Below are 12,549 nucleotides of genomic sequence, written 5' to 3' on the forward strand. Positions count from 1 at the left end.
AAAGGATCGCCATTAAAAGTCAAAGCCTTTCGTATTTCTTTAAATGATTATTAATTTATATACTTATTTTAAGGTGGGATTTTTGATTGTGGTCAGTGTGGAAAATGGTACAAACATAAGAAATCTCTAATAAATCATCTGAAATTTGAATGTGGAAAGGAACCTCAATTTACCTGTAGTTTTTGTCCCTATAAGTGTTTTCGAAAAGGAAATTTGAAGCGACATTTGTATATAATACATGCCGTTCGTATATGAGTCTTAAATCCATTAATATATAGGATTCACATGGTACTTAGAATTTAGATAATAAATATGTATTTCTTCATATATTATAAAATATTAAACGTAATAAAGTTTTCCTTTTAGTGATTATTTATTAACTTATTGATTTTGAGATTAAAATGACGGAAGAAGATTATTACAAGTTCTAATTTTCATTCATACAAAAAGGCGAATTAAAGCAAATTTTGTTATTGGAGAAACGTTTTCATATTTAAAAATTTTAGATGGTATTTTGACGAAAGATTTACTTTGTAGGGTTACCTACTTTACAGAGATATTCATTTCGAAAATCAGAAGAACCAAATGTATGCAAGAGATGTGGCAAATGGTATGCTTTGCAGTCGTCTTTGAAGAATCACATCAGATATTACTGTGGCATCAAACCGCAATTTAAATGTAAATACGAAGGTTGCTCTTATATCGCGAGATGGATGTCAAACATGAAACAACATTTGCTAAGACATAATAAAGACTCTTTTAATTAGAAGCATTTGTTTATTACATGTTTGTGATAGTTGTACTTAATAATGAAATTACATTATGTATTAACAACTCGTGAGGGAATTGTATGCTAGAAATTGACAACGCTTGTTAAATTATTATTATTTATTGATATTATAAATAAACAAACAAGTCAGGTATTTAATACTTAGTACTTTGTTAAAACAATACCAGTACTGTATTGAGAGGCTAGAGGCTGTTTATTAAAAACGTTTGTTTTGTTTTTTCATAATTTGTCCAGTGCCGCGACAAAGGTAAATGTACTTTTCAATTGACACGATACTCACAAAACGCTTAAACATTTTCTCACTCACGCCTGAGTCATACGATCACTCTTTTAATACTTTATCGTATCTTCCAACCTACGCAAACACTACTTCTGGATTGATAATATGACATGCTTCGTACAAGCATGTATGTACTGAAATCAATGTATCGATCTAACAAATTATGTGCTGGGCGACACATTTGACCGCGTAACAAAAGAATTTCGATCGTCAAAATTCAACGAGAGTATACATGAGCACATGATCTTCGATGGGGGTTAGTTGTGTATGGACAGGTGATTTCTAATTAGTACAGGGTGATATAAATATAGTGTCGAATAAATAAACACTTACAAATATTAATCAACTTGGGTCATAACTAATTTTGTATACTTTCTAGTTTATTTGTCCGTTGTAATATTTACCTACTTATTGGCTAATAAAACAAGTTTCTTCTCTTAAAAAACTTGCCAAACTTTCGAAGATTCTTATTCTTATTCTTGTTTTAGATCCTGTATTTCTATGTCCACAATGTGGTAAACCGTATATGAGTCGTAGGGGTTTAAGAAGGCATATTAGTGATTATTGTGGAAAAGAGCCAAGGTTTGTTTGTGATACCTGCGGACATAGAACCTATCAGAAAGTTAGTATGGTGGAACACATTACTAGTCGTCATATGAAATCTTCGCAATCGCACGCAATTAGGTCTAAGAAAACTAAAAAAAATAAATAGCAGAAACAGTGCCTACAGCACGATCTGTGGAATTAGAAAGGAAAATGTCCGTGTTACAGTATATGTCCTTTAAGGTACTTATAATAATAAAATTAATGTAAGGCCAAATGACGAGCATTCAACAAATAAAACTTTGAAAGTCCGAACTCTTTGTTTTCTTTCTTTGTTATACATATAAGAAAGTCGTCTAAATTTGCTTATTTTTACCTTGGAGAACATAGAAAATAAGCACACATAAAAAAACTCTTCGTCAAAAATGGTGCCACCTGATAAAGGAGCTATATGATTCAGCTAGTATCATTTGATGTTGAGGGCCTCTAGTTTTGTGGTTTCAATTACAAAACCTGTCAACGGATTTAGAGAAAATGTAGCATCTAAAATTAAGTGACTTTCCCTTTGCCATTTGAAGTTTTTTAGAACACAAGGGTAATACCGAGCCTTTATTCTTTGCACAAGTGAGCTCGACCTTTTGTTTCTATTTATTAGTTAAGTATTTCATTTTTAGAACTAAAGTAAAACAATAAAAATGTAATACTCCATATAAACATTTAAAACTTCTAAAACTCGTTGGTTTAAGACAGCAGGTAAAAGTTGCTCTGTATTATGTCGAAACGACAGCGGCGCGCTGATGAGATCCAAAGAGATCGAAATCGCGCTGCGCGTCTGGCAGTTTCGGCAGAATACAGACCACTTCGAATTATTTTATTTATTAAAAACATACGGTTTTAATTTGTCTGTACTAGATGGTGGGGTTTGAGTTCTTGAAAAGATTCGAGTTTGAACCACTAACTGGGTTCAATAAACGTCCTTTATTCTTGATGTTACATTTCAAATCTTTCGTAAACGTCTTTTCTTCTAAACGTTTGAGAAAATAAAGATCGTCAATAATTTATCGATCTGAAGCGCGATTGCGAACATATTAGTTCCAACCAGCACATGAATGACATCAGTTTCGATATATCTTCCGATCAAACCAAAGTTGTTTCGTAATAGGAAATACAAAAGTATTGAAATATAGAAAAATTTAGTCTCTGACCATGAAAACGCTGCTTAGGTTTTTTAAACGTTTCTACGTGTATGGAATTTGGGGCTTTAGTGTTTTATTTAGTTCAGTTCCATAGAACTCCATTAGATTATCTTGTTTTAGGAATGGAATATGGAATAGACGAATGTGGCCGTTTTAAATGTTTCCAATGTGGTTTGTCTTATAAATACAAAGGTCATTTGGGACGCCATCACCGTTACGAATGTGGCGTCAAACCGAAATTTCCTTGTGTCACTTGCGGTCACTTGTTTAAACATAGAAGCGATTTAAAAAGACATCTGTACACGAAACATGCCGCATACGGGAAACCCAATAATTTGTTTTAATACATATCGATCTAATTTTGAGTTATTTTCAAGTAGACCTGGAGTTACATTGTGTTTAGTTGTTCAGCTACCTGCTTCCATTACAATACGGTGAATAAATACCTACTTTTAAATAGCAGTTTCTATTTTACTTTTGTAAAGGATCGCCAGAGCTGTACTGTGAAGTCATTAGTTAAATTTTTGATGTTATGTTGTTTAAATAAGTACATAATTATTATTATGTATATGAATAGAAATATACCTTCTATCGAGTGGTTTTTGGAATTTCGAGGTATATTTATGTTGAATTCTTAATGTAGAGGTGGTTGTAAAGACTGCAATTCTGGGTTATTCTGCCGTGGTCCATAAAATTTTTACCTGTCAAAAATTCGCTGTTATTCTCTGAGTGCATCTTCAATAGCAGCAAAAGACGAAATTATTGGACGGAAATTCCTTGAACTCTAAGGCAGAACAGCTTGGAAAAAAAATATATAACCGATCCACGACGGCCGTGAAACCCCACAAACCACAGTAACAGAACATGTGCACTTTTTAATAAAATAGACGTCTGTGAACATTTCCTTTTATCTTGCTGCTATCAATTTAATATTATTTCAGGGACAAATTTTGGTATAGACGAATGGGGCCGGTTCAGATGTTTTCGATGTGGTTCGTCTTACAAAAACAAAGGTCACTTGTCGCGCCACCAACGCTACGAGTGTGGTGTCGAGCCAAAGTTCAAATGCTGTTTCTGTCATCAATCGTTTAAACACAACAGTATCTTAAAAAGACATACTTATAATATACATAGCCTTAAAATGTGATAATAAGTTCAAATACAGATTATTTTTAAATGGGGTTTGATTAATTTTGCGAGTAGAATCGAATAGTCCAAATCAAAAATTAGTATAATTCAATTGTTAGAACTGCGAACTAAATTTGTAACAATTATATTAGTTGACTTGCTTTTGTTCGTTTTATTTTAGCTTTTAACATGGGCAGTATTATAGAAAATAATTTGAATCTTAAATTTTTAGAAATGGAAAAAGTAATATGCTGCTCGAATTGTAACAGAAGGTACAAACATCAAGCGTCTCTATACAAACACATCAAGTACGAATGCGATAAAGAGCCATTATTCAAGTGTCAATTTTGTGGAAAATCCTTTTACCAAAGAGGAAACTATCAGCGGCACATGTGTCGTCGTTACGGTGTCATTACAAATTAATAAACATTTGTATACGATAATATAAAAATTAATAGTAGCTGTATGTTCTGTGAATAAATGTTAAAAGACTGCTTTGCTATGAAATTTTATTTGAAACAAGGTATAATCATCTTCTCTTGTGAAAAATTGTTGTATTGTTTACTAGCCGATTCTCGCAACTTCGCTCGTCGGACCGGAACTATAATAATACATTCTAGGTATGTACATATCAGTGTAATTATCAAAATTTCAACGTCATCATATCACGAAATCAACACAAAAATGAATGCCTGTCTTTGCAGAAAACAAAGGAATGGGCGCACGCCTTTATATGGCTGCCGTATTTGATACAAGATCTTGGTATTCTAAAGTTTAAGTGTGTGGCTTGTTTTTCTTTTGTTACGATTAGATACTTAACGCATGCACGTAAGACATTTAGAAAGAATTTAAAGAAAGTTTTTATGCAACGTACTCTTAAAAAGTACACTCATAAGTGCATTGTGGCGGACGTAAAACAGCAGATTCTCCATCACTGCGAGCATACCGATTACTGTCTTTCCATTAGTTCCTGTCTAAATGTCAACTTACGTCACGATGAAAGGATAGCTAACTTCAGATTTATTAACAACTGCTAAACAAACCATTAATTTCATTCAAAGTGTACTTTTTAAACGAACTTTGCATAAAATATGATGTCCAACATGTTAAGGAAATGAGCGACTAGCGTGAAGTTGCAGCACTTTTGACGCGTTCGCACTCGCCTCGGTTTTGATCGATAGTCTTCTCACTCATTTTCGTGTGAACGTGGCATAAGACTCTAGCTCGTGCCTAACTTCACTCTTACTAGAGCCTGCCATTTTCTCAACGTGCTGTACAATGTGATGCGGTTTTAGTTTTCTGTTCGTTATTACATGAATTTGATTTTAGGAATGCTTTACAATTCAACGCAAGCTGGGTTCACGTGTCCTAATGGGTGCGGGAGACAGTATAAATCGACAACGTCCCTTAAAAGTCATCTGAAGCATTACTGCGGAAAAAGTCGAACACATTTCTGTAGTCTTTGCAGAGCTTCCTTTTATTATCAACACCATCTTGTTCGGCACATGAACGGTGTACATCGAGTCATTATGCACAAGCAATAATAAATTAAATAGTATTATGCTTACTTATTGTACTTACTAATTAATGGTAATTAGTATTCCGTGATCATGTCGTTGTTGTAGTTTCTTTTTCTTTTCTATAAGACTGATTCATACTCGAATAGAATTTGTGATTCTTAATTTTTTTCTGTATATCTACCATGCATAATATATTGACATGCATTTTCGTTCAAAATAAAAGTTTTATGATTGAATATCGTCATTAGTATTGTAATCATTTTTTACAGCCACTAACTAATAGCTTGTGCTGCTCCACTTTGAACTATTGGGGTTTTTGGTGAAATTTTGATGCTTTTCTTTTACTGTTTTAGTTCCTCTATTAAAACCATTTCAATGTACACAATGTGACAAACAGTATATGCAACGTATGAGTTTAAGGAGACATATTAATGATTATTGTGGGAAAGAGCCCAAGTTTACGTGCGACGGTTGTGGACGCAAATTTCACCAAAAAGCTAACATGCTGCAGCATTTTACTTTGCGTCACATGAAGGCAACTCGATTACTTCTTGCAAAACAAAATAACCAATAATAGGAACATTATATCGTTAAAAATTATATTGTTAGTTTAAGCATCTTATAATTAATATTAAAAATGTATATAGCATTCTTTGTACGTAGTAGCATTTTCAATATTTCGTATTTTTCAAATTACTTGAAAGTGTGGCTTACAGTTAATGAAATAAAACTGTTCTCTGCAGTAGTCCTTTATTATTGGTGGATGTAATGCTTCTTATGGCTGTAGTAAGGTGTAAGCATATTTAAAAAAAAAACTTTTCATTCCCACCAGCCACTATTGCTGGTGGGCGGGCAGTCTCTCCGGACTACGCCGAAAGGTAGGGCGGAAGACTATGGGTGGGTGGTTGTTCGGGTGAAAAGGATGAGGCGGGCGAAATAAAGACAGAAGGGAATGAAAGATTATCTGTGGAATATTACTACCCCAGCATTTTCCTAAGTGATGTAAGAAAATCACGGAAAAATTTGGACCAAGGTAGATGGACGCGGAATCGAACGGGCCCTCCCGAATGCTTAGCAATGGTCTACACCACTAGGTCATGCCGCTGCTGGGCATCTTCGATTAAATCGTTTCTAAATATGGCGACATCGTTTTTTTCAAAAGATGATGCATGAGTACTCATAATAAAATATTCTTATCTACGTCTACATTTCTCAACTCTCCAGAGGATAGTAGAGGCTATTAAACGTTCAGAACAACGACTTTGTAACATTACAACTAAAAAGTGTTTAAAGATAGAATCTAGAAATATGTTAGAACTTAAATTAATCATTTATTGATGTTTCAATTAAATAAACTTAAACAATATCGTGTATTTTATTGAAATAGTACAAGTCCTGTAGTAACTAACTAACAGAATGAAAATTCTTCCTTAAAAAGCCGGTGAAATCGTGATTGTTTTTCTTTGATTGTTTTAGATCCTGTTGTAAAACCGTATCAATGTACACAATGTGATAAACGGTATATGCATCGTACGGGTTTAAGAAGACATATTAATTATTATTGTGGGAAGCAGCCCAAGTTTACGTGTTACTTTTGTGGACGCAAATTTCATCAAAAAGCTAACATGCTGCAACACTGTTGTCCGAGTTTTTCCCATTGAATCAATTTCAAGATAATCAGTAGATAACAGAAACAGTACCTGCAATCCAATTTAAGACGTGTCTTTACGTTCACAGCATATACCTAATACATAGAACAATGGTAAATGTAAAAAAAGGCCAAAATGTAATAAATAATAATAAAATTTTAAAATATTATACGAATGTTTCATGTTTATATTGCTGTTGTACATATATATTTTTCTTGTTTATAATAATTTTTTATATACCTACCACGTTTAATATACAATAAGGCCTTTCTATTTAAATAAAATATTTGTTTGATTTTTAAAGCGAAACTTTTATTACATCGCCTCAAATTTTTTCGTCCACCTATCGCATGTCGCTTTACAGCCGGCCGCGGAGTGGGGGTAAAACTGAAAGGCGCTCGGCAGAGCAGCCAAGGCCAATACGGCGGCGGCCATAGCTCGCATGAGCTAACTGTGTAGCATTTATATTCTCACACGTTCGTGCAAGTGCATGACAACCACTTTTATAGTATGTGAAACTCAAAACGACGACGATGAAATTATTGATAGAATAACTGAAGTTCAAAATGATTCAATGATTTAAATAAATATTGTTCTCAATTTTTAGTATGTGTCCATCATCAGAATGATTGTATTTATTATGTATTTCGTACTCTCATACGCAGATTGAAATTAAAATTTTAAGTTGGATATCTTGTCTTCTATTGATTTCCCATTTTCCAACTATTAAGATAGGATTAAGCACGCGATTTTAATTTTAATGCCCTAATAATTTTCCGAAAATTTACAGTTAAATGCCTACAATCCGCAGTTTCACTTGCATCTCTTCATCACTATTTATTCTTAGATCTGTCCTAACCTTTTAGAAATAACCGATGTATGATGTTTGATTTTGAACTTTTGAAGCGTTTTGTGTTGTATGTTTTCAACTGATGTTGTTTTTAGGACTCTATCGATGCTTAGAACAACGGGAGGGTCCTTTCATTTGCGACCATTGTAACCGAAAATATAAAGACAAAAATTATTTAATTGCCCATTTGCGAGAGTACAGCCAGGAGCCTAAACACTTTTGTCCTTATTGTGGATACAAATCACACAGGAAATATAATTTAAACGTTCACATAAATAATAAACATCCTGGAATGTATTTGCTATAATAGTAACTTATCGCAACGAATTATCACAGTAAGAGAGCAATTAGAAATAAATTGTATGTTTGGAATTTTGTATTTTATTGGACTGTACTCCTACAACCCTTTCGCACACCCTAGTAAAACTTTACTGTTACTGAATTTTTATACAGATATTTTTATAATTGAACATATTTTGCAACTTTTATTTGCAGATATGAAGTTTACTCTGAACCCGAGTGGACGATTTGAATGTTCTCGTTGCGGATCGTCGTATAAAAGAAAAAAACACCTTATATATCATATTAAATATGAATGCGGTGTTTACCCTCAGTTTCAATGTAATATTTGTAGCAGACGTTATACTCGAAAATCCACCTTGAAGGCCCATATTGCTATAAAGCACTGAGCCTTCCCTAAATTTGCGGAAATGTTTAAATATTTTTGATCATTTTTTTACATCTAATCCGATTTCTTAAATGATAAACCACTTACTGTAAGTTTAATTACCAATTTATCGGTTTTAGCAGGAATTATTTTTGAAGGCATTCCTGGATCGTTTAAAAGTTCATTGTTTTAATTTGTATTTTGTAAGTATTCTCAGGCATTGTTAAGGTAATCTTAACGTTTTTTTGTGATGTATTTATAAGAAATATTGTAACCAAACTTTGAACAAGAGTTTGTTCTGCAAAAATTAATTTACTACATTTAATTTTCTCATTATTTATTACCGATAATTTGTTTGTGTACCAAAGTAATACTTTTGTGATAAGAAATACGAAATAAATAAGGTCCACCTGTGTTTGCAGTTTTTATTGTTTTCTTTTTATGTTTTGATAGCGTGATTTTAAAAATGGAATAAACACGTTAAAAATGTTTTTTCTTGTAGGTTCAGTCGAAGTTCGTTTCTATTGTCCACGGTGTGGCAGGGCGTACAAATCAAAAAGGAGTATGAAATATCACCTCAAAAACGAATGCGGTGTAAAACCGAAATTTCGTTGTAATTATTGTTCGCGGCTTTTTAAGCGAAAATTTTGTTTACAATCTCATTTAAAGAGAAAACACACCTCTCAAAGTTATTGTTAAATCTGGAAAATAAAATCCAATAATACACTAAATAATATTTATTTATAATGTACCTTTTAGGTATTGTAGTATTTTAATAGTTAAATATATTTAAAAAATACAGGGATTTACAACATAATCTATATCTGCATCTCAATCTCACAACGGGCCCTAGCATCCCCTTCCATTTATAACCTTTCCTACCCGTGGAATTTTCTTCAATTATCTACAACACGTTTCAAGCGCTTCCAACGTTTTCTTTTCCATTTTTTCAGCTTTTCATCCATCGTCCACATTACTAAAGTGACCATATTTTTTTTATTTCAAATCCGTGACAGGAACTTGTAGAGGGGGGGGGTAGTACTATTTAAGGATTAGGTGGAAGGGGATTCGCAGAATCGAGAGTTCACTGTATGCTTCAAATGGTTTAAAGCGTGCCGCGTATTTTGATATGCACAATTTTTTCGGTTCAAATTTTGTAAAAATAATTCTAGTTGAAATATATTTAAAATAAATATTGAAAAGAAGAACCTTTTCAAAAATTAGGGACAATCCGGGACAAAAAAACCGGAATCCGGTACAAATATTGCTTCTAGAAAAATCCGGGACACAAGGTGGAAATCCGGGACTGTCCCGTCCAATCCGGGACGTATGGTCACCTTAACATTACACATTCGTACAGAGCCGTGTCCTTAACATACACAATTTTTTTCTGATTTCTGAATTAACCGTTCGTGAATACAGAAGTGATTTCTTTTTGTTCTTTGTTTTATGCATGTCTCTGTCCTTTTCCCTGTTTCGAGTACACTTTCTAGTCGTTGAAAGTTTTTTCTTGAGTGTAATCGAATTGTTTATTCGTGCTTAACATGTAATGCAGCTTTAAAATTGTTTGGAAGTGTTCAATAATGTGTTTGGGAATTTTTCGTTGCTGACCTGGGTTTTATAAATTTATTATCCTAGTATTTTTGACATGAAGAACATTTCTTCTGTTTCTAGAGCCCAAAACGACTAAACATTTAAAATATGGTTGTTGCCGTTGCGGCAAGGTGTATTTAGGCAAAGAGAAGCTGGAAAAGCACCACCGATTCGAATGTAAGAAAAATTCAACAGTATTTCAATGCGGTGTTTGTTGCCGTTTTTACAAGAAAATAGAGACGCTAAGGAGCCATATTACCAAATTACATGGAAAGTTTAAGACGTTTTAAAAAAATTGTAATGTATTTTTGTAGATTTTCATTTGTTAATGTTTTTATGGTTTTATTGGGTTGTTGGGGTTAAAATATGGGGTGGTATGTGGTATAGGTACAGTATAAATAAATGGGATTGATTATTTGTTGGTTTTTTTTTAAATAAATTGTAATACTGAATGAAGTGCGAGTTTGGTAAAAGTTTTATGATCGATCAGTATTTGTGAAATACATATCACTTATTAATTCATTTTTATAGGTTTTCGGAAAAGAGGAACATCAAGAAAATTTGTTTGCTATGTTTGCAACAAAGGCTATAGTAATCGATCGTCCTTATACAGTCATAGATATATCGACTGTGGAAAGCGTTCTGTATTTAGATGTGACAAATGTCAGTACGTCACTCACAGAAAATATAACTTTAAAACTCACTGTAATAGACATCAGCTAAACGACAACCGTTAAAGTTAAAAGCATTATCAACAATCTTTTCTTCTTTTAACAACTTAAGCATAATTGTATTTTATATTTAATTGCATTAAAATTGTTATTTATTTATTTTGTAGTGCATCTTAAAAATAAATAATGATTTGTTAATGTTAATAGTAATTAATTCAGTTTTCTTGTTCCCTCATTTTTAGGTGTTAATTGATAAATATGTATATTAGAGGTAAGGTAAGTAAATCGCACAGAAATTGTATGACTAAAAGAATTTTTTTGCAGGTCTTCCAAACTTTCGATTAGAAGAATATTACTGTTATTCCTGTGAAAAACAGTATCACACTAGAAGTTCCTTTTACAGTCACAAATACAAGGATTGCGGCAAACAAAGCATTTATCAATGTAACAAATGTCATTATGTTACCAATAGAAAGTACAATTTAAAGAAGCATACAATTTCGAAACATTTTCATTTACCTGATTAAAATGATATTATAATTATACTTGATTTTATTTCTTTCTCAGTCCTTATCCGCTTTATTCCTTTCATTAATTCATGAACTTGCTTAAAGCTACTTTTTTCGCATGTTCGTTTGACGAATGCTTCTTTTCGTCTTGCGTCCAACGGTCCGCGTCCTTTTATCGTGCTTCCTTTAAGAATGGGGAAGTACAGGGAAGATGCGAACTGGCATACAGAAATGCATACGAATTTACAGGATGTTAAACGACAGAAACAAACTTTTCTTCACCATTTATCGAGGCTTAGGACTGACGAGGCTTAGGACTGACAACGTGTAGTTGGAGTATTTAAAAGTTTATTTTTAAGAGACTGTAACGATTACTCCGTCAGTTTTTTTATTTTACTTTTTGCGTTTTTTTTTTTTTTTAACTACTTGCTTTATTTATAATTTTTTATTTTATGGTCTTTCGTTTATGACTTCTGTACCACAGCTTACATTGGGTTGTAATTCACCACAAGCTTATATTTGTCGCGGCACCTTTCGCTCAGCCTTTGGACAAATGAGTTTCACGATAGTTTAGTCAATTCTCCTTTACATTGACTGAACGCGACTCATATTCGCTTAGTCTGTACGCACCTTTCGATACAGTTTTGAGGCAAAATAAAAAAGAATTTCCTATTTATTGGTGCCAACCAGGTAACAAGTCAATAAATGAAATACGATGTACACAGGGTAGTCCAAAAGGCTATAAAACTCTCTTATCTGCAAATTTAGCAAGTAGCATAAGTATAAATTTCTTGTTTTAGTTTCAGTGGACGTGAAACTGCCCTGCCGGAACTGCGGAAAGGAATATAAAAACGAGAGAAGTTTAAGATCTCACATGATACAAGACTGCTTACAGTCAAAATTGTATAGATGCACTGAATGCAGTTATACAACGAAAAGAAAATTTACTCTTTTAAGACACACAAAAACGGTCCATAAAAATGTATTTGTAGGAATATTAAATCTGTAAATAAAACGTTTAAAAATACAGTGCAATATTTATCTGCCATTGGGAAAATAGTACCAAAAAATAATATTATAATTTATTTATTAACTACTTAATATAATTTGCTATGTTTCGTTCACAATTTTTATTGTTGTTCCGTTTAACATA

The 12,549-nt window shown here is 32.8% G+C and overlaps 1 protein-coding gene across 4 annotated transcripts in view; it reads left to right on the plus strand.

Moving 5' to 3' along the window:
* Positions 1-12,549, plus strand: part of LOC108742239 (longitudinals lacking protein, isoforms A/B/D/L) — a 124,524-nt gene that overhangs the window by 104,450 nt on the left and 7,525 nt on the right. Inside the window, exon 5 of one of the 4 annotated variants that reach the window (XM_025978858.1) lies at positions 1,559-1,797. The exons of the other annotated variants lie outside the window; for them this stretch is intronic. Within the exon in view, the coding sequence (XP_025834643.1) occupies positions 1,559-1,782 (224 nt within the window). The 3' untranslated portion in view covers positions 1,783-1,797. Of the gene's footprint in view, positions 1-1,558; positions 1,798-12,549 lie in introns of those variants that run through there. 4 annotated transcript variants of the gene reach the window in all.

This window comes from Agrilus planipennis, unplaced genomic scaffold (genome assembly GCF_000699045.2).
Source record: "Agrilus planipennis isolate EAB-ADULT unplaced genomic scaffold, Apla_2.0 scaffold317, whole genome shotgun sequence".
In the NCBI taxonomy this organism is placed as follows: domain Eukaryota; kingdom Metazoa; phylum Arthropoda; class Insecta; order Coleoptera; family Buprestidae; genus Agrilus; species Agrilus planipennis.